At 47.6% G+C, this 25,755-nt stretch overlaps 2 protein-coding genes across 16 annotated transcripts in view; one reads left to right on the forward strand and one right to left on the reverse strand.

Moving 5' to 3' along the window:
• Window positions 1–2,741, forward strand: part of GINS1 (GINS complex subunit 1) — a 3,330-nt gene extending 589 nt beyond the window's left edge. The window contains exons 2-7 of the mRNA XM_010706547.3: window positions 5–51; window positions 134–229; window positions 432–522; window positions 1,078–1,194; window positions 1,922–1,996; window positions 2,262–2,741. Of these exons, the coding sequence (XP_010704849.2) occupies window positions 5–51; window positions 134–229; window positions 432–522; window positions 1,078–1,194; window positions 1,922–1,996; window positions 2,262–2,330 (495 nt within the window). The 3' untranslated portion in view covers window positions 2,331–2,741. The remainder of the gene's footprint in view (window positions 1–4; window positions 52–133; window positions 230–431; window positions 523–1,077; window positions 1,195–1,921; window positions 1,997–2,261) is intronic.
• NINL (ninein like) lies at window positions 1,321–25,673 on the reverse strand. Of its 15 annotated transcripts, none has more exons than XR_004158742.1 (11): window positions 18,654–18,721; window positions 17,368–17,689; window positions 14,413–14,520; window positions 13,719–13,788; window positions 12,009–12,269; window positions 11,443–11,655; window positions 10,742–10,858; window positions 10,414–10,653; window positions 9,779–10,014; window positions 3,104–3,184; window positions 1,321–2,000 (listed from the first exon to the last, which is right to left on the reverse strand). XR_004158742.1 is itself a non-coding variant. In XM_019612584.2 (11 exons), exons 3-11 carry the CDS (start codon window positions 23,534–23,536, stop codon window positions 17,603–17,605), a joined length of 807 nt encoding a protein of 268 aa, XP_019468129.1. In that variant the 5' UTR covers window positions 23,537–23,596; window positions 23,871–24,018; window positions 25,576–25,673; the 3' UTR covers window positions 17,473–17,602. The 15 variants fall into 15 exon arrangements, 7 of the variants coding, with proteins under 7 accessions (XP_019468129.1, XP_019468130.1, XP_019468131.1 ...); XM_019612584.2 differs by lacking the exons at window positions 1,321–2,000; window positions 3,104–3,184; window positions 9,779–10,014; ... (4 more) ...; window positions 13,719–13,788; window positions 14,413–14,520 and adding exons at window positions 19,238–19,334; window positions 20,453–20,461; window positions 20,968–21,057; ... (4 more) ...; window positions 23,871–24,018; window positions 25,576–25,673 and having other exon boundaries at window positions 17,473–17,689; XM_019612585.2 differs by lacking the exons at window positions 1,321–2,000; window positions 3,104–3,184; window positions 9,779–10,014; ... (4 more) ...; window positions 13,719–13,788; window positions 14,413–14,520 and adding exons at window positions 19,238–19,334; window positions 20,453–20,461; window positions 20,968–21,057; ... (4 more) ...; window positions 23,871–24,018; window positions 25,410–25,569 and having other exon boundaries at window positions 17,473–17,689.
• Between the last annotated feature and the right edge of the window lie 82 nt (window positions 25,674–25,755).

The raw sequence follows: 25,755 nt of genomic DNA on the forward strand, positions 1-25,755 counted from the left end.
GCAGGCGCTGGAGGAGATGCGGACGCTGTATGAGCGGAACCAGGCGGATGTGTGAGTGCCGCGGTGGGGCCTGGGGGAGCGGGGCCGCGGAACTCCGTAACGCCGCCCTGTAACCGGGATCGTCGTCCTCCAGGTCTGAAGCGAAGTCGGGCCGGACGGATCTGATTTTCCTCATCCGGTTTCGGCACTGTTGCCTGCTCCGCAACCAGCGCTGCATCGTGGCTTACCTGTGAGTGCTGCGTGCTGGTGCCCCGGCCTGCACCGCCCCGGCTTCCTCCTCTGCTCGAAAAGTTCGAGCTAACGAACGGGTCAAAAACGGCATCCTTCAAAGGAAGGAGGGTGCCCTAAGCGGAGCTTTTGCCCTGTGCTGCGAGGGCAAACAGGTGCTGCATCAACAAAGATGCAGTGTTTGCTACTTGTGTCCCCCCCAGGTACGACCGGCTGCTGCGGATCCGGGCGCTCCGGTGGGAGTATGGAAGCGTCCTGCCCAATGCCATCCAGTTCCACATGGCAGCCGAGGAAGTGAGTCAGCCTGCTTTTCAACTGTTCCTCTCTTTCTCTCTCCGTATTCCCTTACTCCTCCCAAATGATTATTTAGTACCGTCAGGACAGCACTACCTCTTTTTCCGCCACTATAAACTTGGGACACTTGATGTGCCTTACTGTAAATACCAGTTTCCTTCTTTATGCCTGAAGGATGCAATCCCAAATGCGTGATAAGTACCAGTAATGCATGACCACTTCAAGCATCATCACCTTCATCAGATCAGATTCGCAGACCACAGAACTTTGTTCATAGAAGCGTAAAGGTTGGAAAGACCATTAAGGTCATCTGGTCTGACCATCGTAGTCTCCACATGCTGCTCTCAAATGCTGTCCCTAGACTGAAGCGCAGAGCTGCTGGTTGTGTTGTCAGCATGTTTGCTAGCCCAAATCCAGACTGCCCTGCCCAGGACAGAACTCATACTCAAAGGAGAGCTCTGACAGCACAAACAAACCAGATCTCATCCATTAGGAACATGTCCTTCAGCATAAGTTGTGTGGCTCTGCCTGAGGGATTGCTGTTGGCATCTGCAGGTGGAGTGGTTCAATCGGTACAAGAAGTCCCTGGCAACTTACATGAGGTCAGTGGGAGGAGAGGAGGGACTGGACCTTACACAGGACATAAAGCCTCCTAAAAGCCTGTACATCGAAGTAAGTGCACAAATGCTGGCTTCTGCCTATGAACAAAGTATGCTGACAAATGCATGACTAGTCTGCAGGAAATGTGTGTAGTAGTGGTGAGTGGTCTGAGTGGCAGTGAAAAGTTCTTCCAGCATGTAGTTTGTAGAAATTTAATTATTTTTCTAAAGACCTCTTCAGATCAATTAGAAACCTTGTTCTCACTTAAGCACTGTTAACTAGTTGTTGGTGCTTTCTTGTCATTGTTTTGAATAGATTTTTCACAAATCAGACTATAAATCATTTTATGCCATTGATACAACAAAGCAAAAGCAAGTGGAAAATGATTTCAGAGTCAGTAGTTGAAGTGCTGTGTTCTCTTAGAAAGAAAACACAGGCAACCAGTCTGCTCTTTATAACTGTTTCACCGTTAACAGACTGACATTCTCTGCTACGTGTGTGAGGAGGTTCTAGAAATGCTGCTGTTGTGCAGTGCTCCTCTTTCCCCTGGTCTCTGGAGTGCCTGCTCTGCCCACTGGTGCTTCTTGTTGCAGGTAGAGGCATGAAGAGAACATCAGGTAGGGCCCTTAGACTATGGGGTCCATCTGGTTTTGTATTTTCAGGTCAGGGCGGTGTGAGGCGGGTAGGAATATGTCCACACTTCAAACACATGCTCCATAACTCTTATGTCGGCAGTGATGTCTGATATTTTCTGTGTGAGGTGTGCTGATGCAGACACAGCTACCTTCATGCTTCACAGGTGCGGTGTTTGAGAGACTATGGAGAATTTGAGATCGATGATGGCACCACTGTCTTGTTGAAGAAGAACAGCCAGGTATCTGTGACATGAAAACAAGGTTTTAAATCCTCTCCTGTTCTTTTCCTTCCCTTCCACTCTTGTGACATAGCCCTGCTTATCCCAGTTTCACAGCATGTCATAGTTCCCCCATGTGTGGCTCCCTTGTGTGTGCTGCAAGCTGTCTGTGTGTACTAGGACTGCACTTCAGCCTGCCTGATCTGTGATGTAGCAGAATTGGCTGTGTAATAACAAATCCAGTCTGCCTGTCTTTTAGGGAAAATCTGTCTGTGTTTCTGTGCAGCACTTCTTGCCCCGCTGGAAATGTGAGCAGTTAATCAGACAAGGAGTCCTGGAGCACATTCTGTCATAAGCATGCAGGACAGGAGGGACAGCCTTTGCTTGGTGGTGTGTGCAGGACTTCAGCCACTTCAGTATTTCAGAGCACCCTCCAACTGCTCATAACAGCTTGACAAGAAAATCAGCTCCAAGCTTATAAAGTATGCAACTTCATGACCAGCACTTCATGACCAAAGGGTGCGTAGCAGTAACACCGTAAGCCCGAGAGTCCTGCAGTGGGTGGAGGGATGTTTGTAAGCCCCACAGCTACAGGCAGGGTTTGTTAATGCAGTTTTGCTTGGAGCAGTTCTTTGTGCCTTGGGAAGTAAGAGACTGACCAGCTGGCAGAGTTCCACAGCTGCCAAATAAAAAAACTGCTTCAGCTTTCAATGTTAATAGCTCTTCGAGAGTCTATGTTATGTTCAGTAAAAGCTCTCTGACCTGGCTCTTTTGTTAGGTGGTCATTACGTGTCTCAGTGAACTTCAACCACCAGGTCAGCTCCAAGAGTTTCTTTCTGGGGCTAGACACAAAGCTTTGTGCCTCCCATCAGAAGCATAGGAATGTGGTTTCTTAAGCTGGTGAGTGAACAAGCACTGGCAGCCTGGGTCACAGGCCTAGCCCAAGTTTCTCCCAGCATGCTTGTGCTGTGCTTCAGGTTTCTCTGTGGAGATGCTTTCCCCAAAGCACTATCACTATTTGGAAGAGGGATGGGAGAGGGAGCAGAAGGTTCTAGAAGTTTTGTTAGCACAAAACCGATGAGACTGAGAAGTTGCTTTCCCCATGGTTTTCTTAGTGGAGCTGCTCACCTTCAGTAGTGGCTGAGAGACAATGCTTCCAAAAGCATAAGCTCCAGGTAAGACCACAGGCTTTCCTGGCTTGATGCCCATCTAACAGAAGCAAAAAAAGCAGTATCTTAAGGAAGAATCCAAGCAGTTTTTGTACTGCTGCTCCCAGCCTCAGTCAGAGAAGACCCTTGAGCTAACTCCAGCTTGTGTTTTGTTACCCTATGTGGGCTTTCATCCTTACCAGCTTCTCCAGTAGCCCTACTGTATGGGGCTACTGAATCATGGCCTGAACCTCTGATTAATCACCTGAGGTGAGCAATGAGTCAGCTACGGGAGCACAGGTGAAGGCAATACACCTGTGCTGCAGGAAGGGGTGGAGCCTGGCTCCACCTCTCTTAGAGCCATTTAAGAGCAGACTGCCAGTGGGGAAGGATCTCTTCTGGAGATCTCTCCACCAGAGTCTATCGCACAGGCCCAGGATAGGTGAGTGTCCTTTTTTCCTACTCTAGTATAATAATGACATCAGCCAAATTCCTGGATATACTGTATCATCTGTATATTCATTGATTGTACAATTGGTGAGCCAGGCAGGCAAAATATACGTTATATCATGGCTTTTTTTGTGGAATTTCTATAAATGGGTCAAGGGAGAGAACACCATTCCCCTAGATAAAATGATCCCTGGGCAGATCTCAGGGTTTCTGGAATCTCCTTACTACCAATTAGTGACCATAATTGAGAAATGGGGTCCCCTGCATTCTATGGGGAATATTTCCCTAGTACGCATGACAGAATACTCTCAAGGACTAGACAGAGACATTCTAACCACAAAAGAAAGGCAGTTAGCTGCATCCACAGTGGCATAGCCACTGTTAAATGCTTTAAATCAAGCTGAGACAAGATCAGACACATTAGAAAGTGAAAATCAGCTATTAAAAGCCCATATTGACAAACTGGAACAGGAACTTAATGTACTAACAGGAAAAGAAACAATTTTACACTCTCTAGGTCAGGTCCACGTATTTCAATAGATAGTAGTCATACCTCTGAAGTAGTGGACCTGGTTGAACAGGAAAGCAGAAACTTTAAATCAGATCTAGAAGTTCCACTTATAATAGGATGGAGTTCCAGGGAGTCCGCCATAACTCAAAAGATGAAGAAAATACAAGATAGACCAGCAGGGGTGCCCCCTGACCAATGGCCCCCTGTTGAAATGCACTTACATGTAACAGCTAGGCCATATACTCCAACTGAATTAATAGATATGGTGCAGCGATTTCGGCAGAGGCCAAGAGAGAGTGTAGCTGCATGGTTGTTTAGATTATGGGTTTCAGGGGGAGAAGTGTCATGGTTAATGGGTCAGAAGTAGCAAAGCTGGCCACCATAATGGTACACCTTGCTGTCAGGCAGAGACTATACGCTGCTGTCCAGTGTAGCAATGAGAACCATTCAATAATAGACTGATTAATGGCAGCATGCCATATAGTCTAGCCAAACAAATCAGGCATTCCATTAAACACAGGACTATGGTCCTCCATGAAGGACCTTCAAAATTATATTTGTGAATTAGGCATGAGAGAAGCGATATATGAAGACTTGCTTGATAGCCCAGATATGATAAAGTTCTCAGCAAGTATGCAAGATTTAATCTTACAACAGGCCCCTTCCCACCTATATGGGACCTTAGTTTCTATATTAAACCCTCTGGTGGCCTAGGAAGCTGTGGTTCAACAAGCTGCCCAGTTAGCAGCTGATGTGGGGGAGATGGAGCGTCTGTGCACCAGGCACAATATCCAAGTAGTAGAAGAAGCAGAGGTGCTCCCAGTAGTTAAAACCAAGCGGCCACCTATGCGGAACTCTGAGTTGGGGCCTGTAAGGGTCTCACGAAACAAATGTTTAATGACCTTATTCGGGCTGGGGTCCAATTTGCAAAGATCGACCGCCAGCCCAATCACATCCTCAGATTTGATCTTACAATCAGTGATTCCAGAACTACCCTAAGAAACCAAGGGTAAGAGTTAGAGGATGATGATGTGGAATTTTGAGGATTTCATTATTCCCAATAGAAAAAAAAAAAGTTCCCTCGGGTGTCTCAGGCTACAATGCCTGAACCACCTGAAGCAAAAGACTTGATTTTGGCCCACTTCGTGGAGTGACGAGGGATGTTAGTCCCCCTAGGGCCTCCAGACAAGACCAGAGGCCATATGTAGAGTTAACAATATATTAGTCCCAGAAAAATGTCCAGAGAGTTATGGCACATGTTGATACTGGCGCAGAAACATCAGTTATTTACGGAAATCCGAACAAATTTCATGGAGACAGAGTGATGATAGGTGGTTTTGGGGGACAAACTATTCCTGTCACCCAAACATGGTTAAAACTGGGGGTTGGGCGTCTCCCACCCAGGAGTATAAGGTATCTATTGCCCCAGTCCAGGAATACATCTTAGGCATAGATATTCTATGCAGTCTGGCTCTCCAGACAACTGTGGGAGAGTTCAGACTTCGACAGAGATGTATTAGTATCTGGGTGGTACAGGCAATATTAAGAGGCCATGTGAAACATGGGCCAATTTGCCTGCCAAAACTGCGCTGGATTACTAATGTGAGACAGTATAGAGTCCTGGGTGGGCAGGATGAAATATCAAAAATGGTGCAGGAATTAGAAAAAGTGGGTGTTATAAGACCTGCTCACAGCCTATATAATTAACCCATATGGCCAGTGTGGAAGTCGCATGGCACATGGAGAATGATGGTAGATTACAGAGAATTAAATAAAGTCACAATGCCTATTCATGCAGTTGTACCCAATAGTGCCTCCCTCATAGACACATTCAGTAGGGAGATAAAAACCTATAATTGTGTCCTAGATTTAGCAAATGCATTCTTCAGTATCCCAATTACTGAAGAATTGCAAGATCAGTTTGCATTTACATGGGGAGGCAGGCAGTGGACCTTTCAGGTCCTGCCACAGGGGTATGTGCATTCACCAACGTATTGTCACAATCTAGTGGTGCGTGACCTGGCTGATTGGAAAAAACCTGATAAGGTTAACCTGTATCACTATATTGATGATCTGCTGCTGACATCCGACTCACTGGAGGCAGTAGGGCAGGCAACGGATTCATTAACTGCCTATTTACAACAGAGGGGGTGGGCTATAAATCCTGAAAAGGTGCAAGGTCTGGGCCTGTCCGTAAAATTCCTGGGGGTGGTTTGGTCAGGAAAGACCAAAGTACTGCCCAGTGCTGTCATAGATAAGGTTCAGGCGTTCCCAGTCCCTACAACATCGAAGCAGCTGCAAGAGTTTCTAGGTGTATTAGGTTATAGGCGTTCTTTTATACGTCACCTAGTGCAGCTGCTAAGGCCACTGTAGAGACTCACAAAAAAGGGGCAGCTTTGGGACTGGGGGAAAACAGAACAGGATGCTTTCCAACAGGTGAAACTGGCAGTTAAAAAAGCCCAGGCATTGGGTATATTTGATCCTACCCTCCCAGCCGAGTTGGATGTTCATGTTACGCAACATGGCTTTGGTTGAGGCCTGTGGCAAAGCCAGAGTTCTGTTCAAACCCAAATTGGTTTCTGGTCTCGGGTTTGGCACGGAGCAGAAGGAAAATACAGTATGATTGAAAAACAGTTATTGGCTGCCTATTCGGCATTGCAGGCAGTAGAGCCAATAACTCAAACGGCTGAAGTTATAGTCAAGACCACTCTGCCGATTCAGAGGTGGGTAAAAGATCCGACCCACCTTCCTAAAACAGGGGTGGCCCACTCACAAACAGTGGCACGATGGGTCGCCTATCTCAGCCAAAGGAGTTATCTGTCTTCATCACCTTTGAAAGAAGAACTCCAGAAGATCCTAGGCCCAGTAACGTATAACAGTGATGCACCAAAAGAAATACTGGTTGCTCCACCACAGAAGAGTCCCGTTCAGGAGAGAAAATACCCTATCCCTGAAGATGCCTGGTACACAGATGGGTCCAGCAAGGACAACCCAAGCAAGTGGAGAGCAGTAGCATACCATCCTTCTACTGAAACAATCTGGTTTACTAGGGGGATGGTCAGAGCAGCCAATGGGCAGAACTGCGAGCCGTGTGGATGGTTATAACTAAGGAACACGGTGATGGTATCCTGAATATCTGTACAGATAGTTGGGCTGTGTAGCAGGGGCTCACTGTGGATTGCGGAATGGACTATCCATGCCCGGCCGATCTGGGGCAAGGCCATGTGGAATAGACATGGAATACAGTCAAACACAGGACTGTAGGTGTCTACCATGCTTCTGGTCATCAGCCCCTACAGTCACCAGGAAACAATGAAGCCAACACGCTGGCCCGAATACGATGGATTGAGAATTCACCATCTGAGAACATTGCCCGTTGGTTACATCAGAAGCTACAGCATGCGGGACACAAGACAATGTGGGCAGCTGCTAAAGCATGGGGACTGCCCATACAGCTACCTGACATCATCCAGGCATGCTGGGATTGCGACACTTGCTCCAAGATTGAGACCGAGATCGTTGCCCGAAACAACAGCCCATCTTGCTAGAGGACATAATCCTCTCCAGTGATGGCAGGTCGATTACATCGGGCCCCTCCCTCAGTCTGAGGGGGTGAGATATGCCCTGACCTGCGTCAACACTGTAAGTGGGCTACTGCAGGCCTATCCAGTGCCGAAAGCAAACCAGGCATATACCATCAAGGCACTCACCAAACTGATTTCTGCCTATGGGACACCTCAAGTCCTCGAGAGCGACCAAGGAACTCATTTTACTGGTGCACTGATACAACACTGGGCAGAAGAAAATAACATCGAATGGCAATTCCACCTGCCATATAATCCAACGGGGGCAGGCCTCATCGAATGTTATAATGGTATTCTTAAGGCTGCCCTGAAGACAGATTCCCAGTCCCTGCAGGGGTGGACAAAAAGACTGTATGAAACCTTGTGGGACGTGAATGAAAGACCCCAAGATGGCAGACCCAGCGCCCTGAGAATGTTGCATAACACATGGGCCACCCCGCTTAGGATCCAAATTACGGGCACTGATCATCAGGTAAGACCCCAGATTGGTAATGAAAATAATATTCTGCTCCCTGCCCCTGAGAATTTAGATCCTGGTACCCATAGAATAAAATGGCCTTGGAAGGTACAGGTAGGACCCAAGTGGTGTGTCCTACTTGCACCTTGGGGGAGATTGTTGGAGGCAGGAGGCTCAGTAGTCCATCCAGTAATAGGTACATGGCCTACTGATGTTGTGGTCAACACTCCAATTTTCATTGCTAAAGGGACTCCCATCATGTCCCTAGGGCAAATCAGGACACCTCCTTTGGTGCCTGATATTATTATGCAGCCGCAGACATCCGGCCAGAAAGTGTGGTACAGGCGGCCAGGACATGCCTCTGTACAAGCAGAAGTGTTGACCCAGGATAGAAACACGGCCTGTATCTTGCCCTGGAGAGCAGACCTTCCCCTCCTGGTACCTCTGAAACATCTGAATACATACTGTATTTCTCCCCGTGAGTCTTTGAGCCTTCAGGATCACTGGAAGGAACAAAATGTCATCAAAAGCATTCCAGTGTTACTGTCGGATCATGTGTAACACGCGGTGATGGTCTACATGGGACTGATGGAACACAAGACGGACCGGCACCTCACGACTGCATGTCTCGAGTAACATCATCGAGCACTGGCCCATAAAAGAATATCAACATTCATCGATTGTCACTCATCTTGAATTTTACCAACATGTGTCGCAATGAAATTGTATAAGCATCGTGGTGTATTTGATCTTTGTATTAGGAAAAGCTCACCCTTTAGTCAACCTAATCATTGGTTCACACCATGAAGGGGTGGGAGTGTACAGGGCTGCTGAATCATGGCCTGAACCTCTGATTAATCACCTGAGGTGAGCAGTGAGTCAGCCACGGGAGCACAGGTGAAGGCAATACACCTGTGCTGCAGGAAGGGGTGGAGCCTGGCTCCACCTCTCTTAGAGCCATTTAAGAGCTGACTTCCAGTGGGGAAGGATCTCTTCTGGAGATCTGCTCCACCAGAGTCTATCACGTGAGCGCAGGATAGGGTGAGTGTCCTTTTTTCCTACTCTAGTATAATAATGACATCAGCCAAATTCCTGGATATACTGTATCATCTGTATATTCATTGATTGTACACTACACTTTAGGGCTGTCCCAAGACAAGAGAAGTCTCTGCCGTCCTCCACCACAACAGAAAAATCACCCCTAGACCTGAGGCCTCTTCAGTCAGCCCTCTCCTGGTGTTGTCCCCATCCTGTCCCTTATAGAAGCAGGGCTGGAGAACATCCCAGCACTGCCAGGCTAGGAGTTAAGAGCCAAGTAACCCCCACTTATTTTCATGCCAACAGCAGCTTGATCTACATTGAAGCCCTTTTGCATATATTGACTGTCAGCCTCTGTGTCACCACTCTGTTGCAGTCAGGCTTGTTTAGTCTTTGCAACAGCCACTACAGTCCCTTGAGAATCCCAGGAGTCCTTTCATGGCCTGGCACAGAGCAAGGCAGGAGTGTAACGACAATGATGTACGAGGGTAACACCCTGGGCTGATCAATATATCTGTTATCTGCTCATGTGAATGCTTTGCTTTGTGGCATCTTAGAAAGCTTGCCAGTTTGTGAAGACTTAACAAGGAAGGCGAAACTCTGCGCTTTACTTACCATGCTTTCTGCTCTCCCTGAGGAAGTGCAGTAAGGACAGCTTGCTGAAGTATAGTGCTGCACAGAGGACACCAGCCCTGCCCCAAGCCTTGGAGATTCAAATCTGAAGAGGACTCTTCCCTCAGATGCTCTGGTTTGCTTATGGCAGAGGCTACACCCCACGAAAAGTTAGTTTGGATCCTAGGCTCATGCTTTAGGAAACTTCAGGCTCAGAGCCTCCTAGAGACCAAGAGGAACTGTAGGGAAGGAAAAGGAAAAAAGAAAAAAAGTTCAGCAATAGTTGTAGGAGACACCTGAAATTCAGAGGAGGCTGGAGATGGCAGGAAGTATTGATTCCACAATACAGAATACAGCTTTCTGCTCAGAGTACACCAGATGCAGGAACCTGCAGCCCCTTCTGCCCTGACTTTCCACATGCAGGCCGTTCCTGGGGAATGGCTGCTCCGAGACAACAGCACACAGTGCCACTGGGACCAGCACCCAAGATGGTGTTTAATTTTTTTTATTATAAACTACCCACAGGACTAGTTTCCTTGAAGGACTAACATCTCTATTTTCTACTTTCTACCCAGGGAAATCCTGGGAAGATCAGCAAGGACAAAGCTGATTACCCAGCCAGATTTCTCCTTTCATACCTGACAAACCTCAGCCAGGCTCAGGAGCAAGGCTGCCACAGCCGTGCTCCATCATGCACTCAGAGATGCTGGTGTGATTTTTTCAATGAGTTTCTTCAAGGCCAAGGCCTGCTCCTCCAGCATGTGGTTCTTCTTCTCAGTGTTCATCTGCTTCAGTTCAGCTGCCTGCAGGGCCATTGCAAACCCTCTGTTTTCTTCATGGAGATCTTTAATCAGCAGTTTGTTCCTGGAGAGTTGAGCCTGCAGTACAGACAGGAGGCTTAAGGTTCAGTGTCCCTCTACAGAAATCGACAGCCCAGCAGAGACAAGTGGCACCAGCAGCACTCACCTGTGCATCCTTGAGATGAGCTGCCCTGTCTGCAAGTGCAGCTTCAGCACTCCTTAAGTCACAGTGCAACCCCTCTGCCTGCTCCACAGCTGCCTGCAACAGGCGCTCATGTTCTTTCTTCAGCAGGAAACAAAAGCACGATATTATGTTGGGCTGTCCTAGGTAATGTATACATCCCACCAGGTCCCCAGCACACTCCCTGAAGTGTGAATGGGGGAGCAGTGGAGTTGTTGCAAGATGCAAAGAGCCAGGTGGGGAGTGCTTAAGACCAGCACCACCTTCCCTAGTTCAGCACCGGTTTGTTTTAAAACCCAATACCTTGTCGACTTGGTGCCCTACGTTTAAAGCCAGCCTACTCTGTGCATGTCCATGTAGAGGGCTCAAGCTTTCTTTCCACAGTCTAAGCCAATACAAAGTGTCTCCCTAAATGGTTCCTGCCCTCTAGGCACACAGCATCTTGTAGATGAGGTAGATGGTCTGAGGTAGATGACTAGAAGTGGAGTGTACTCCTGATCAAGCACAGGGTGGTGACAAGATTCACGAGGAATGAAAACTGCAGCTGGAATTTGAAGATCAATTGCATTTTTCAGGTACGGAATTTTCCACCCAATCCTTTGGTGCCCTTGACCACAGCTCTATTCTAGGCTGGTAGTGCCTCCTCTCTGGTACCCTTGATAGAACTCCTGCAGCTCCCTGCTTACCTGGATCCTGACCAGCTGCCTGCATGCCTGCTCAGCCTGCTGCTGGAGGTTTGCCTGGAGCTGCTGAACCTTGCACTGTTCCTCTCTCAAGCTGGCTTGCAGCTGTTCAAACTGTTTCCTTGGCACCATGTTGTTCAGCTGCGCCTTGGCCTGCTGCAGCTGCAGTGCATGCTGAGTCTGAGCCAGACTCAGGCTTGCTTTGGCTTCAAAGAGCTGCAACAGAGAAAGGTTGCCAGTTACAGCATTGTGCCAGCAATAGGACAGGTTGAAGGTGTGCTGCAAATAAAGGGAGAGGTTAAGCAGCACACTCAGCCCCCACTCCAGGCCTGATGTCATCATGGCCACAGTAGAACCAGTAGAATCATGACAGTGATGCTTAACAGGCAGCCTGCAAAGCCACATATTGACAGTGCTGGGAGCTACAGAAGGGTGACTCTTTGTAGCCCTCAAAGAGGACAGTCTTTTCTGTCTGCGGAAGGTGTTCAATACAGCCCTAAGTGGGGAAACCAACATCACAAGGACCACTCGGCTGCCTGCTACCTTGTCAATGACCAAACAGCACCTACTTCCTCTTGCGATGCCTCAAGCCGCTGCCGGAGCAGCTCCATCTCTGACCGACACGCTGCATGCTGCTGGCAGTGCTCCAGCCTCATGGCCATCTCCACTCCTTGTAGTTGCTTGACTTCCATGAGCCTCTGGTTCTGCAGCTGGGTGGACCCAGTGCTGGCGCTGCAGCCGGTCTCATGCTCCAGGAGCTCATGGCTCAGCTTACTCACTTTGATGTTCGTCTGGGAGACCTCCACATTGCTCTTTCCACTCTTTCCACTCTGTAAATAAAATAAAATAAAAACATGCACAAAAGTTTGGAGTGGGAATATTAGCAGAAACTGCTGGGTCTCTACATAGGAACACTGCTGTCACCACAGGACCTTGTGCGCACCCAGAACAAGCCTAGGTGCACCCAGAACTCATTTTCCAGCCTGAACCAAACCCCAAAGCCAAGAACAGCCTCATACTTAGGAAAAACTACACAGATTACAACCCTGGAAGAGGTTGCTGGGGAAGGAAGAGAGGGGGTCCTAGGGTCTGACAGTAGAGCCATGTAACAGAAATATTGAGATTGGCATCAGTGCAATATGAGTGGATTATCATAATGGAAGAAGGGCTACAAACGCAACCTCCACCAACACCAAAGGGCACCATCCCCTTGACATTCCCAGGACATCACACTCTCAGCAGCAATGCTGAGCAAGGTGCAGTTTCTCTGGTTAATGTGTCAGCAGAAAGCCTGCGCCTACCAGCATACATCTCACACTCTCCTCATTCCTGTTAGCTTCTCAGGAAAACAGGTAACACACATAGCTTTCTTCAAATGGAGGAAAAGCATGCAGTGTACTTGGGCCTAAGGTTTATGGAAGCTGACCTCAGCAAGGGTCAGGAAAGGACCACCCTATTGCAAATGATGGCCTCTGTAGTGGAAATGCTAAGTCAGGGCTTGAAGCAGTGACTGAGCACCTGGTGGGAAGGCAGGGTCAACCCAGGGGAGCTCAGGTGCATGCAATACTCCTGAGTGACTGAAAAAGGTGGAGCCAGGATCCACCCCTTCCCAGACCTCATTTAAGGGCCAGCAGTGAAAGTAAAGTGACCATGCTGGAGATCTCTGCCTGCTGGAAGCCTTCCAAAGGGTAGAAGATTTTTCTTCCTTCATTTCTGCATCCATGGCTGCTGCATTTGGACTTGTTCTCTTTTACTGCAGCCTAGGATTGTGTTACCCTGCTATTATTGCTGTACTTTCCATCACGTTATAGCACTACAGCATTACAGACCCAAACAGTGAAAAAGATATCTCCGGAGAGCAGCTTGCAGTTATTAGCCAGGAAGAATCCCAGAAACAGGGTAAGCACTTGAAAACCTGCCATCCTCAATCACACAAGTATTCTGACCAAGCCTTTTGCACATATTTGTTCACGGGCTTGGGAGCATGAGTGTTTGAGACTGGGATTGAGCAGAAACTCAGGGAATGAGTGCAAGTGCTTAAAACTAATCTTTTTAGAGACTTATTAAGTACCACCTTTCTCTTCTGCAAAGACCTTCCCAGGCTTTTGTCACATATTTTTCCCTCCTTGATATAGTTATAAAACAAAGCAGTTTCTTCCAAGTAAGATTAGATTTGGTTGCTTGAGATAAGACATTTGCATCTTCCCCTATAGGCCCATGCAGTTTTTGTCCTCCTAAACCCCACATCCAAGAGTCTGTCAGTGTTAATGGCTTCTTACCGACTTCTTCAGCTTTATTGCTACAGCCAGCTTTTCTACCTTCTCTCTGCTCAACTTGCTCATGTGTTTCCTGTCAGGGAGAGGGACATGATTAGCTTCATAACAGAAAGCAGCAAACACAGCCTGTTTTGGGGACCCACACAGCTGGTCTTGGTCTGCAAAAGGAGACAAACCAGGCCAAAACAGACATGGTCCTGAATTGATTCCAGAGTGGGTGTTTCAGCTGAGGGCAGAGAGGTGGGGACACCTGATGTCCTGCAACAGTGTTAGAGACCTAAAAATCAGAGTATGAAGTACAATGGGGAAGCCCGGCTTCCTGATTTGTGGTTGAGCGAGAGACACCAGTATCTATCTCAAGCTTACAAAGGCAGCAGATGGCCACTGATAAAAATGTTTGTGTAAACAAGAATCTCAAACTTTCCACACTCAGCACACCTCTGCCCCCAGTGTCTTCTCCAAATGCAGGTCTGAACCCTGTCCTCTGGCCTACCCCAGCCTTTGGCCAAGCCTGATCCAGCATTGGCTGCTTTTGCATGAAGTGAAGAGGGTGAAAGTGCTGGCTTTTGGAAATGAGCAAACAAAAGGCAGCTTGGGACAGCTGAAATTGGGTAAATGCACCTGAGCAGCAGTTTCTTTCACAAGTATTAGCTGTCCACCCATTTGTCAGCCTTCCCACAGCTGGCTCCTCTCTTACTCTTCATGTCTGCTGCACTCCTCCTTAGCCTTCCTCTGCTCTTGCTGGAGTCTCCCAGGTTGATTTTTCAGCAAGCTGTCCTCCTCCAGAAGCCAGCTCTGCTCTCCCCTGGTGGGAGAGAGAGAGAAATGTGAACAATCACACAAAAACCATACAAAAGCCCAGTTTGCTCTTGGCATCTTACACAATCTTCCTTTTCTGTTCACATCCATGTTGTGAGGACAGGAAGAACTAAAGAATTCTGAGAAATATCCATCCAATAGCTCAAGCAGAATGTGTAGGGAGAATAAAGAACTGTCAAAGGTGGAGAAAGAGTAGTAAGTCTTGATGGAAGGAAAATAAAAGGGAATATGGACAAATAGCATAAGACCCTGAATTTATGTGGAAGCTGACTAAAATCTGTTTGCAAATCTGTTGGCCCATCAAGACATACCTAGACTTCATTTCAGGATAACCAGGTGGCAAGCCCAACACCTGAGTGCCCATGTCTGGAAAAGCCAGCTTGTTGGTGATTTTACAGTCCTGGGGGTGCTAGCTATGAGCCCAAATGCAAGGAAACCTCTCAGCCTCATTGTCTTTCCTCTCCTTCTGCTACTTTTAGCCTCCCATGAGGCCACAAATACTGGCATCTGCTGAAAGGCAGGTAAGCCCTGCGTTAAACAGCACAGTCCTATCCAACAGTTAGTGCTAACCTCTAGGTCCTTACAGGCTCCACATTCCTCAGCAGAGAAGAGCATGGGAGAAGAGCCTATCTAGCTCAGCATGGAAAACACCACTGCAGTTTTTGTCACTCAACGTGAAAGGCAGAGGAGCTGAGCAGGGAAGTTCTTGCTTTACTCCCCCAGCAAGGAGTACTAGTGCACTGCCTAGTGTTTGCTCCCCCCTGCTTAGCGGGATGCTCCACACAGCAGCCACTCTCTGAGTCAGTTTTACATCAGGATTCACATTTTGTTCTTCCTGTGGAATCTCCAGGACCCGCATACAGCTGTACAAGGCAGAGGAGACAAGTGCACAGTCAGCCGGGGCCACGTGAGCACATCCCGGCTCTCTGACCACACTCCCCCAGTTAGGAAAAGATGTGGGGGACAGCAAGCCGGTACAGAGCTGCTGTCAGTGTCTTGGACCAACGTGTTAAGCAGCCCTGTGTTACACAAGACATCCGGTCTTTTTTTGCTGCTGCAGCACTCAGTTCTGCAAACTGCCTGACTGCTCAAACCCACCACTCTCTTAAGGTTTGGGGATCATTTTCCAACTACTGCACAAGGTCCTCGAGCTGCATCAGCTGCAGCTTCAGTCTGTTCCTCTCCCTCTGCAGCTCCATTTTGACAGCCTGACTGTCATGTTTCCCCCTGTGCTGCTATGTTGCTCTACCTCCCTCCAGATCACATTATGTCCTGACATCCTGCTGCCTCTGCTGGGTGAAGGCAAATCAATCTTTGCTTTCTCTGTTTCCTTCCCAAGCACAGCCCTTTGTCTATCAAGATTTTGTTTCTCCATGACAAGTGCATTCAACTTTGGCTCCAGCTTCTGGATTGAGCAGTCCATTTGCTGCAACAGACATCTGTACCAGCCTATCAAAACACCTTTCATTTCTTCTCTATTCCTTTGATGCTGAGGTTGCAACAGGAGTTGCCGGTCTATTTCCCCAAGTCTTGGGTACATGCTCCTTTCCAACTGGAGGGCAACTCTCCAGCTACATCATCCCTTCAGTAACAGAGTCCTCAGCCTTATGTTCTGTACATTACATCCATTCCATCCTGGTGTTTTTTGTTGTTTTACTTTGTTTGCTTTCCACCCTCTTAACAGCCACCATTTCACACATCTTGACTTGCTTCCCATTTGCCTTCTCTTACATCTTATCCTCCACAGGGACACTGCATCCTTTCCTTCTGGACCCATCGCTGCCTTTCCTGGACATGTGCTCCCCTGTAGCCTTTACCATTGAGAAATTACTTCCTCTCACAACAGTGCTGCTGCTACACTACAGCTGCCTTCACACTGACATTCACTCCATTACTGCTCTTGATTACATTCAACCTCTGCATCTTTCCGAAAGATAACTAACATTTCTCTGACCTGGATTTGATAGCACACATGGCAGGCACAGCTTGAAAAGCTCAACCAGCCCTGGAACACATTTTTGCTGGAGAGATGAAACAGTATTCCTTAGGTTGCAAAATTATTAGATATTACAGCAAGCTCCCACACCACTGTGCCCTATAACAGAGAGCAACAGAGAAGTCATCCACCTGCATATTGTGAAAGGGGTCTTAGATGCTGAAAATAGGCAGTGGAGACAAACAAAGAGACAGCAAGGCAAAAGGAAACAGGGGACAGTGGTAGGATGCACTGGGAAGCAGGAGGGGGCAGGCATGAACAGTTTCCTCCACAATGTTCCTATTCTTTCCTCTTTAGTCTCTTTCACAAAGCCAATCTAATCCCTAGGAAGTTTGCAGAATTGGCACCACAAGCACAGGAAAGGAGGATGATCATCTACTCACAGATTGCCTTACTTTTCTATAAGTCAGTTTGTTTTGGTCAAACAGAGAAATTTAAGCCATCTTTTGTTGCTTTTCAGACAGCAAACTGCGATGATCTAGCAAGTAGCAGCAAGTTTGCTAAAGAACCAAGAAAGAGAAATATCATATGAAAACACTGATAAAACCATCCTGTTTCCCTCTCTGCTGTTAGGTACAGTTTTTGCTGGGCACTTCCTCTGACTCATCTGTACAACACAGAAGGAAAACTGAAGTCTTCAAATAAAAGCAGTTATGTAAGAGGAGTTCGGATGTCCCAATTCAGACTGCTGTATCCTCACCCTAATGCCTAGATTTTTTTCCCCCAATTGAAGAAGCTCTCCAGCTTCATAAGAATTCTCCCTGGTCCATTCTAGTATGGGCAGGGGATGTATTCACCCTCTGTCACCCACTTAGACCCAAAAAAAGAACACCATACCTGAGGCTCCCTCTGTTCCTGCAATGTGTTCTCAGCTCTTCTCCTTCCTGGTTCAGTTGCTGCCTTGGATGGCCTATGTCCTCAGTGTGCTGAAGTTCAACCCTGGCTGGCTTCATCTCAAACCTCTCCTTCAGCTGCAGGCTCTGCACACCTTTTTGCTCTTTCATGACATCAGTTATAGCCTGGTTCTTTGAAACTGTTTCTTTCAGGTCTTCTTCCTGGTCTTCCACCTTGCTCATCTCAGCCTTGACGTTTTCCTTGCTGTCCTTCTCTCTTTCAAAGTTTTCCTCATTAGCTCCATTTCCTCCTCACAATAGTTTACCTGTTGGAAAGAAACAGGGTTTGAACATTAGCACTGTGCTCCTGAGGGCCCCTCTCTCTTTTGGTAACTCTGATTTGGACCACTCTAATGGTTCCTCCCAGCAGGAGACACTCTCAAGACATTTCTGCTCCCTAGTGAACTCAGGACAATAATCAGTTGCACACAGTAGAAGCAAATATCAGTGGGTCCCAGTTTTCCCAGCTGTCAGCACACCTCTCTCTCTCTCTCCTTGTTTGAAGCACTGGGACTCTATAGAGAAAGGAGAGGCATCATCTCTACACTCCTACATCCTTCCTCCACCCTGCAGAGTAGTCCCTTGCCCTAGAGGTGGCGGTGAGGAGCTGCTGCTCTCCACAGCTCCCTGCAAAAAAAAACATAAAACGCAGGGTGGGATTAGCACAACGGAGGCAGAAGGTCTGCAAGCAGCTTTGTGCTCCTTGAACTGTCTGTCATCTGTGTGGCAGTTTAGGATTTACAGTTGCAGTGCTGCAGTGGAAACCCAGCAAGAATGCATGACCTCTAGTTCAGCAGAAAAAGAAGTGAAGGTGGAAACTGATCCCCGTTGGTCCGTTCCAACTCAGGATAATCTATCCTGCTGCTGTCTAGAGGGCTGGGCTCACACTGTCATCTTAGTGCAAGCAGGTTAAAAGTGGGCTGGAAGCCCAGGGAGACAGAGCTCTGGTAATTTCCATGCTCTCAGGAGGCACATTGCTGCTTCTCCTCCTGGTCCTTGTACTGATTTTACAGGGACAATGCAAAGTAGAAATAATCTCTAGTTCCAGGTAAGAAGCAACACTTATGCAAAATTTCTGCAAGGTGACAGAGTCATTCACAAAGCTTTTGCCCACCCATGAAGACTCTGCATCTTCCTGACTGCTAAAATGGGCATGGGAATACAGATTTCCCATCTCTATTCGCCAAGCAGCTGTGCAGAGAATTCAGGACATCAACCCCCACAACTCACCTTGGTTTCCAGCTGCACTTTCAGGTCCCGCAGCTGTTCTTGGAGCTGCTGCGTCGTGATTGACATCTCTGCACACACAGAAATAGGAACCAGATGGTTGGGAAAAAGATGCACTGCGAGGACAGTCTTTGGTCCACTGCCCTTGTGCTTGATATTTAGGATTGCCCCACACTCTGTGAAGTGCTGGAGTCTAGTCCTCTGGCTCTATAGTCCAAATCCTGCTCAGAGAAAGACTATCACCAAAGCCAGATTCCCCCATCTATATGGCAACCAATCTCAAGAAGTTTTTTTCCTAATGCTCAGCTTGAATCTCCAATCCCACTTAATTATATTGTGTTTCCTCGCCACTCTACAGTGAAAATCTGCCAGCTCGTTCCCAGCTGCCAAGTCCTCATGTTGCTGTCACAAGCTCACACGTTGGAACCACCTCTCTCACTCCTTCACCATCCATCATTCCTTTCTTCCATTGCATGGTTGCCCAGTGCCAAAACCAGGAGCAGCCAACTCTACACTGCCACTACTCCCATCATCACAAAACCTTGCTCTTGCCAAACAGAGATGCCCCAAACACCCCTGCATTTTACCTCCAGCCAGCAGCCCTCTCTCAGCCCTGTTCTCCTGCAGCTGAAGACGCAGCTCTTCCAGCTCTCTTTGCAGCACGTCATTCTGGTCCCACAGCACCTGAGGCAGAGACAGGCCATGACCCAGCTGTGAAGCTTCCCAGGACTGGAGCAGAATGTTCCCAGGTTGCAGAGGGAACAAAATGAGGTGAAAAGGTGCTGATCCCTTGGGAAGCACTGCACAAAACTGGTCCCACTGCCTGTTTAGAAGAGAGAGCTCCAAAGGCAGCACAGGAGTTTATCCAGTCTCAGTGCTGTCATCACTCCACAGCAAAGAGTCTCACAGATGAACACCACGTTGAGCAATGAGCCACTTCCATGCAGTATCTGGATGTGGGAACCCCCTTGTTTCACTTTACATTCTGAATCCTACACCGGATGCAAGAGCGTGTGAGGAATCCTGCGCCCTCTCCACTTTGAACTGACATCTAATTACATCCTATATGCTACACTATCCAGAAAATGAATGGGTTGCATAAGAATATGAGCTAGAGAACTTCCACAAATCCAAACTAATGAATATTACCAAGCAGGTCTAGAAAAAAGTAAACCTAGTTTGTTTAACCTCCATTCTAAATAGAAGAGCAGACAGGAGGACATAGACTGCCAGCATTCAGGATTCAGCACCCAGTTGGGTGCCTCACATGGCAGGATGAAGCCAAAGGCATCTCCATCCAGCTGCGTTTGCGTCAACAACCCTGGGACAGCTCAGCCCTAGGAAGAATTACAGCGGGAAGCATCTTCAGCCCTCTGGTGCCACCTGGAGCACTGCTATATTGGATAGTGTTTCAGCATGTTTGCCTTTAGCTACAGCTTCAAGAGGAGCTATCTGCTGAATCCATCAATGGCTTTGCTGCAAATGCACAGATTTTAGCTTCTGAAGAGATTTGGTAAGTCATCATCTCTACCTGGTGGTGCTCTACAATCACACATAGCACTTGGAAACACAGACAATGCAGTAAGTACAGGACACTGCACACTCAACACAGAGAACATCCAGCAGTGCAAAACATGCAAGAGATACACATTGCTTAGAAACCAGAAAAAGATGACAAGAGGTTGTGCTCACATCCCCAAGAGCCAAAGCTCTGGGCAGCAGCGCAGTGCTGAGAAGGAGGTGCAACGCACACTACACCAATACCAGGACCGTGCACGCACCAAGTACCTGGATAGGCTTACCTTGACTCTCTAGCAGAGCCCAGTAATTTTGTAGGGGTTGTGAAGCAGGGAACAGAAAAAGAAAGGGAAAAACAAAAAGGTAGAAGAATTTAACTGATGGCGTGCATTCCAAAGGAGCACAGCTTTCTCTTTCCATTCAAGAGAAAATAACTTACAGCAGAGCCTGGAGTGGTCTACCTGTATATAAGGAACTACATGATTCCCACACGAAACAGTCCATGGCTACAGGGTAGCAGGACAAGTGACATTTACAACCCACCCCTACTCCCCTCACTTGGCAGGGGAACCAACACACAGAGCGTTGCATGCTGTGGGAGCAAGGCATCAGGTTCCTTTGCTAGGGGCATAGCTGTACCCTGCCTCCTGCCAAAGGATGCTGAGCAAGGCAAGAAGGAAAACCAGCCCTTCACACTTTGTTCACCACTGCCCCATTCCTCCGCCCCAGACTGCAGCACCCAACAGATGTGCAGATGCATGCTTCACGACAGCATTGCTGAAGAGCTGCCCATTTGTACCTGGCATTGCCGCTCGTATTCCAGCACAATCTCTGCAAAGTATTTGCCATGGCTCAGGAGCTCTGGGTTGTGGGGCTCCTCCTGGTCCAGCTGCACAAGCACAGGGAAACACTTCTCATCAAGGAAATTGTCATCTCTCCAAGTGGAGAGACGGAAGCTCTACAAAATCACTGGAGTCACAGGCCTAAAGCCCTAGATTCAGAAGAAGGGTTCCTACTGACACCAGTGGGATGGGTCAAGTGCAGAAAGAGGGGAAAGAACATCTTTCTTCTTAAGTCAAAGATACCTAACTACAGATAGGCTGGCTTCCCCAAACCAGCTACTGAGAACACTAACTCATTTCTTTCCCAGATCCACTTCACCATTCTCCTCACTGGAGTGGAAGCTTCAACTACTAATACTAACAAGAACAAACCCTTTATGCAATACTTGTTAAGAAGAAATTGTTTTGAACATCTAATTTTCACTTGAAAACCTCAGATTCGTATAGTTTTCTATACTTGCAAGTTTCCTCCTTTCAAACTTTGAAAGGCCTAAATTAAAACAGTAATTCTTCTTTCCAGGTTGTCATTAATATGCAGGAGAATTCAAAGAGGGGCAGGGGGGGTAACACAACAACTGAGCTGTAATAAACCAAATTTACAAAAAAAAAAAAAAGATTAACCTTTTGAAGAGTTCTTCAGAAGACTTAACCACAACACAGAAACAAAGGCTACCTTGTCCTTCACAACGAGGTTGAGCTCTTTCTGAAGCTCTAACACCAGCTTCTCAGAGGCAGCCAGTTTCTCACCCATCTCCATGACTTTGTTTTGCAGCTGCGTGTTCTCCTGCAGTAAAAGCAGAGAAGATTCTCTTTGCGTTGTGGGTGATCAGTTTGTCAGTTACGGACCTTCAGAGGGGAGCTGCAGAACTACTAGCACATCAGCATATGATCGCAGCACTGCTCACAGGAAATCCCACTTTAGGCAGGACAGTGCTGATACATGCCACGTGGGCTAGGGATTGGCTCATCTCTCCAAGCAACAGACAGAGGCATAGGTTTTATAGAATAAGAGCTAGACAGCCCTGTAGGCTTGTCTGTTCCTCTGCTTCACAAAACTATCTGTGCTAGTATGTTGAGAAGAAAGAGTCCTCCCTGATCAACCTAGTCAATTTCAGTGATATAACTACATCAACAGAAGCCACTGAGGAGACTTGGTAGAGGCCTTTCAGTATCTAAAAGGGGGGGTATAAGAAAGAAGGGGAGGGACTCTCTACTAGATTTTGCTGTGACAGGACAAGAAGAAATGGCTTCAAACTAAAAGAGGGGAGATTTAGATTGGATTAAAGAAAAAAGGGTATTTTTTTTTTTTACAATGAGGATAGTGAAACACTGGCACAGGTTGCCCAGAGATATGGTAGATATCCCATCCTTGGAGACATTCAAGGTCAGGCAGAACTGGGCTCTGAGCAATCTGATCTAGCTGCAGATGTCCCCGTTCATTGCAGGGGGGTTGGACGAGACAACCATTAACCTGAATGATTCTAAGATAATATCTCAGGCACAGGGACACCTTTGTCTCTGCTACTATATGCTCCTTCACACAAATTTAGCCTCAGCCATCAGTTCAGGTGTCACTAAGGGCCAAATCATTCTCAACAAACTACATGAGGGTTCAATAATGTCCTGGCCAGCAAATAAGATCCTTATTTTAATTGTGTAGTATGGATGTGGCTCACAATTTCTCCATAAAATCCTGCCCTTCCTAGCAAAAGCAAGACAAGTTATCAAGCCTCGTCACCACTTCTGCTTTGATTCCTCTGAAGGAGTGAAAACATTTAATTCAGGGCAGTTTTACTTACCTTCATTATGAGGTTCAGTCTCCCATGAAGAGTGGCCTCTCTGCCCCGGAGGAACTGTGCATCAGCCTCCAGCTTCACTTGATGGTTGATGGCTTGCTGCAAAAGGAGCTCTTTTGCCTCCATTTCAGTCCGAACATCCCTGGAACAGATAAGCAACATGCCTGGGGGCAGCTGAAACATATTCTGAGATTACTGTGAGGTCCAGGCGTCCATGCTCACCCCACAAAAAGCAGAAGAGAAGAACTTGTTTGGAGAGATACTGGAAGCATAAGTGAAGTGCACACAAGTTAAGGTGTCTTCAGGGACTTCTCTGCCACTCACACAATGTCCAAACAAGTGAGAGATTCAGAAAGGAAGACTGGCATAGGAAGGAGAGGCAGTGGGCACCCACAGGAAAACCATTTTCTCTGTTCAAACAAAAGAACCCCTCCTACTTGAGCTTGCTCTGGTTATGCTTGAGGGCGATGTATTGCTTGTCCAACTCCCTGCTGAGCTGCAGGCAGTGTCGCTCTGCTTTCTCTAAGTCCAGTCTGGCCTTGTCCCTCTCCCTGGAGATTTGCCTCACCTGGCTTCTGCAGGCACAGTAAGCAATGCATTCAGAGACACCTCTTACAGTCCAATGAAGGCCCACTACCTCTCATGAAGAGCAGCATCCTTACTTGAGGCACTGGAGTTTGTATGCATAGGAGGTGATGGCTGCATGCTGAAGCCCACTCCTTGAGACCATGATGTGCTGTCCAAGGCTGCAGGCAGCTCTGCTGGGCTCCTCTGTGCTGCTAATCAGTCTCTGAAACAGAAGCACTGAGTGAAATCACTCTTCCTCTCTTCCAATAACACTTCCATGGTTACACCAGCACTCTGCTCTCAAGAGACGGCCTCCCATTTCAAAAAGAGCCCTAGTTAACACCCACCCCAGACCTTCCCCAATCCTGGGATGGCCAAACTTCACCCTCCCATTACAAACCTGCCCACGAGCACTTCTTCCACCCCAGAGAGACACTTGCAAGAAGGTCTTGTTCCTCGTTTCACCTGCCACCACCAGACATGGTAATGCTAAGCACCTTGAGTATCTGCCGAGTTCTTCCAGGGCTCAGATGGCAATGACAAATTCAGGCTTGGCAAATCTAGTGCAGCTGCTGGTGCTGGAGAGGAGATATGGGCTTATGCAGCTTGGCAGGAAGGATGGACTGCTTTTCTGCTCGCTCTCCTCTGACACCAAGAAAAAAAGCAAGAGTTAAGTCAGTGAGGCAAAATTGGCAAAGAAAAACTGATATCTCTTAAAATCAAAATTCCAGGGATTCCACTGATATTGGATCAAGTTCTAATAACAACATCAAGCTGCCAGAAGCTAGCTTGGAGATGTCCAGAGCCACCTCTAAGGCAGCCATAAGAAGAGAGCTGGACGCCACAGACCAAGCACTTTGGTCTCCCTGCTAAACGATGAAAAGTCAGTATCCACAGAAAGACCAACTCTGAAAGTTATACAGCATCAGAGGGTCATCTGAAAGCTGTCAAGACAGCTGATACTTGTTTGATCTAGAAGCTAAAATTGGGCTGAGGTCAGTTTAGGCCTTCCTGCCTCAAAGCTAAGTGAGATTCAGCCAAGTTGACTCAAAAGAACTCGAATGCCAGAAAGCCCAGAGTTGTTAACACCCTCAAGAACACCACTTTCATTTCAGGTTTGGAGGAAGCCTTTCCTTTTCCACTTTAGTGCATTAAAGCACTTCACATGCATTTGCAACTGCTTTGTCAGTTCTTGGGATTAAAAGCGCTATAAAGACATAATTTACACCAAACGAGGAAAACATGGATGAACTAAAGAGGATGAAAACCTCAGTTACAAGATGTGCAGTAACGTCAGTGTTTCTGAAGCCAATATTAGAATTGCGGTGATTTTTTCCCTTTTATTTTGTCTCCCAGTAAAGAGGCAAGACTTAACAGCTCTCTTTCCTTCTGCACTATTGTCTCACCCCACCTGCACAGGGTTTGCTCCCTCTTCCACTCAAGTAGCTCCCAAGAGGGTCATTCAGACACTACACAGTGGGTAAGGCCCAGACCATCTCTACAAGGAACAAGCTGAGAACTCTCTCCAACTCACCACACCAAGTAACATCTATTAAATCAGCCCCCTGTGAAAAACAGCATCTTCGTCTGAATTGTCCTCAGAAGAACCCATTCTTTAGCAATTTTGTTTTATGTTTGGGTGGGGGAAAAACAGAGATGTGATAGCTGGACTTGTGTCCAGGTTCCCTTCAGAATGTTGCAGAAACATCAGACAGAAATGAACCGCCCTATGCACAGAACTGGCAATGACTTATGGCTCCTTAATCAAAGCTAATGGAAATCACCTCTGAGAAGTTGCAGATCAAGGCCACGAATCAGGATCTTTTTCACAAAGAGCGTTTTCTGCCTTTCAGCTCACCACATGAAGTGCTAACAGCCTCAGTTGATTTAGAGATCTCAGCGCACTCTGGGAAGAGAAGGTCGTGTGGCTGAGCAAACCAGTCTGCAGCTCCTCAGAGGTCACCCTGCAGCGCCCAGCCTTGTTTGATTTAGTGAATACATCTTTGGGCTCCTAAAGGAGGATGACAGGAGCTCACCAGCCGCAGGAACACAGTGAGAGCAGCCAAACGGGGTTTTAAAATAGCTCTCCTCCTTTTTTTTTCGAGGCAGCTTCAAGCTGTTCCCGCAGATCCTACCGCAGAGAGAAGAGACCAGCACCAAACCGCTGTTAAAAGGGGAAAGGACAGAAGATACCGGACTTACCGCCCCACGGCGCATGCGCACAGCTCACTACAACACACTCCTGCCGCGCATGTGCATGCCTCTCCGCGCACACCTCCCATTTCCGCTCACTCTGGTGTCGCGCATGCGCGACCCTCTCAACTACCCCCGACGCGCATGCGCACGCCTCTCCCCGCCCCTTCCGCCCGCCCACCGCCCATG

The sequence above is a fragment of the Meleagris gallopavo genome, chromosome 2 (assembly GCF_000146605.3).
Source record: "Meleagris gallopavo isolate NT-WF06-2002-E0010 breed Aviagen turkey brand Nicholas breeding stock chromosome 2, Turkey_5.1, whole genome shotgun sequence".
Classification (NCBI taxonomy): Eukaryota; Metazoa; Chordata; class Aves; order Galliformes; family Phasianidae; genus Meleagris; species Meleagris gallopavo.

What these genes read in the sequence shown, in the direction of transcription:
- NINL (XM_019612584.2), bottom strand. Translation starts at nt 23,536, where the DNA reads ATGGTCTCAAGGAGTGGGCTTCAGCATGCAGCCATCACCTCCTATGCA. An exon ending in GACTGAACCTCATAATGAAG is followed by an intron (nt 21,795 to 22,809) that starts GTAAGTAAAACT and finishes CTTTTACTGCAG; the next exon opens with GAGAACACGCAGCTGCAAAA. An exon ending in AAGTGCAGCTGGAAACCAAG is followed by an intron (nt 17,690 to 18,653) that starts GTGAGTTGTGGG and finishes TCTTTCCAACAG; the next exon opens with GTAAACTATTGTGAGGAGGA.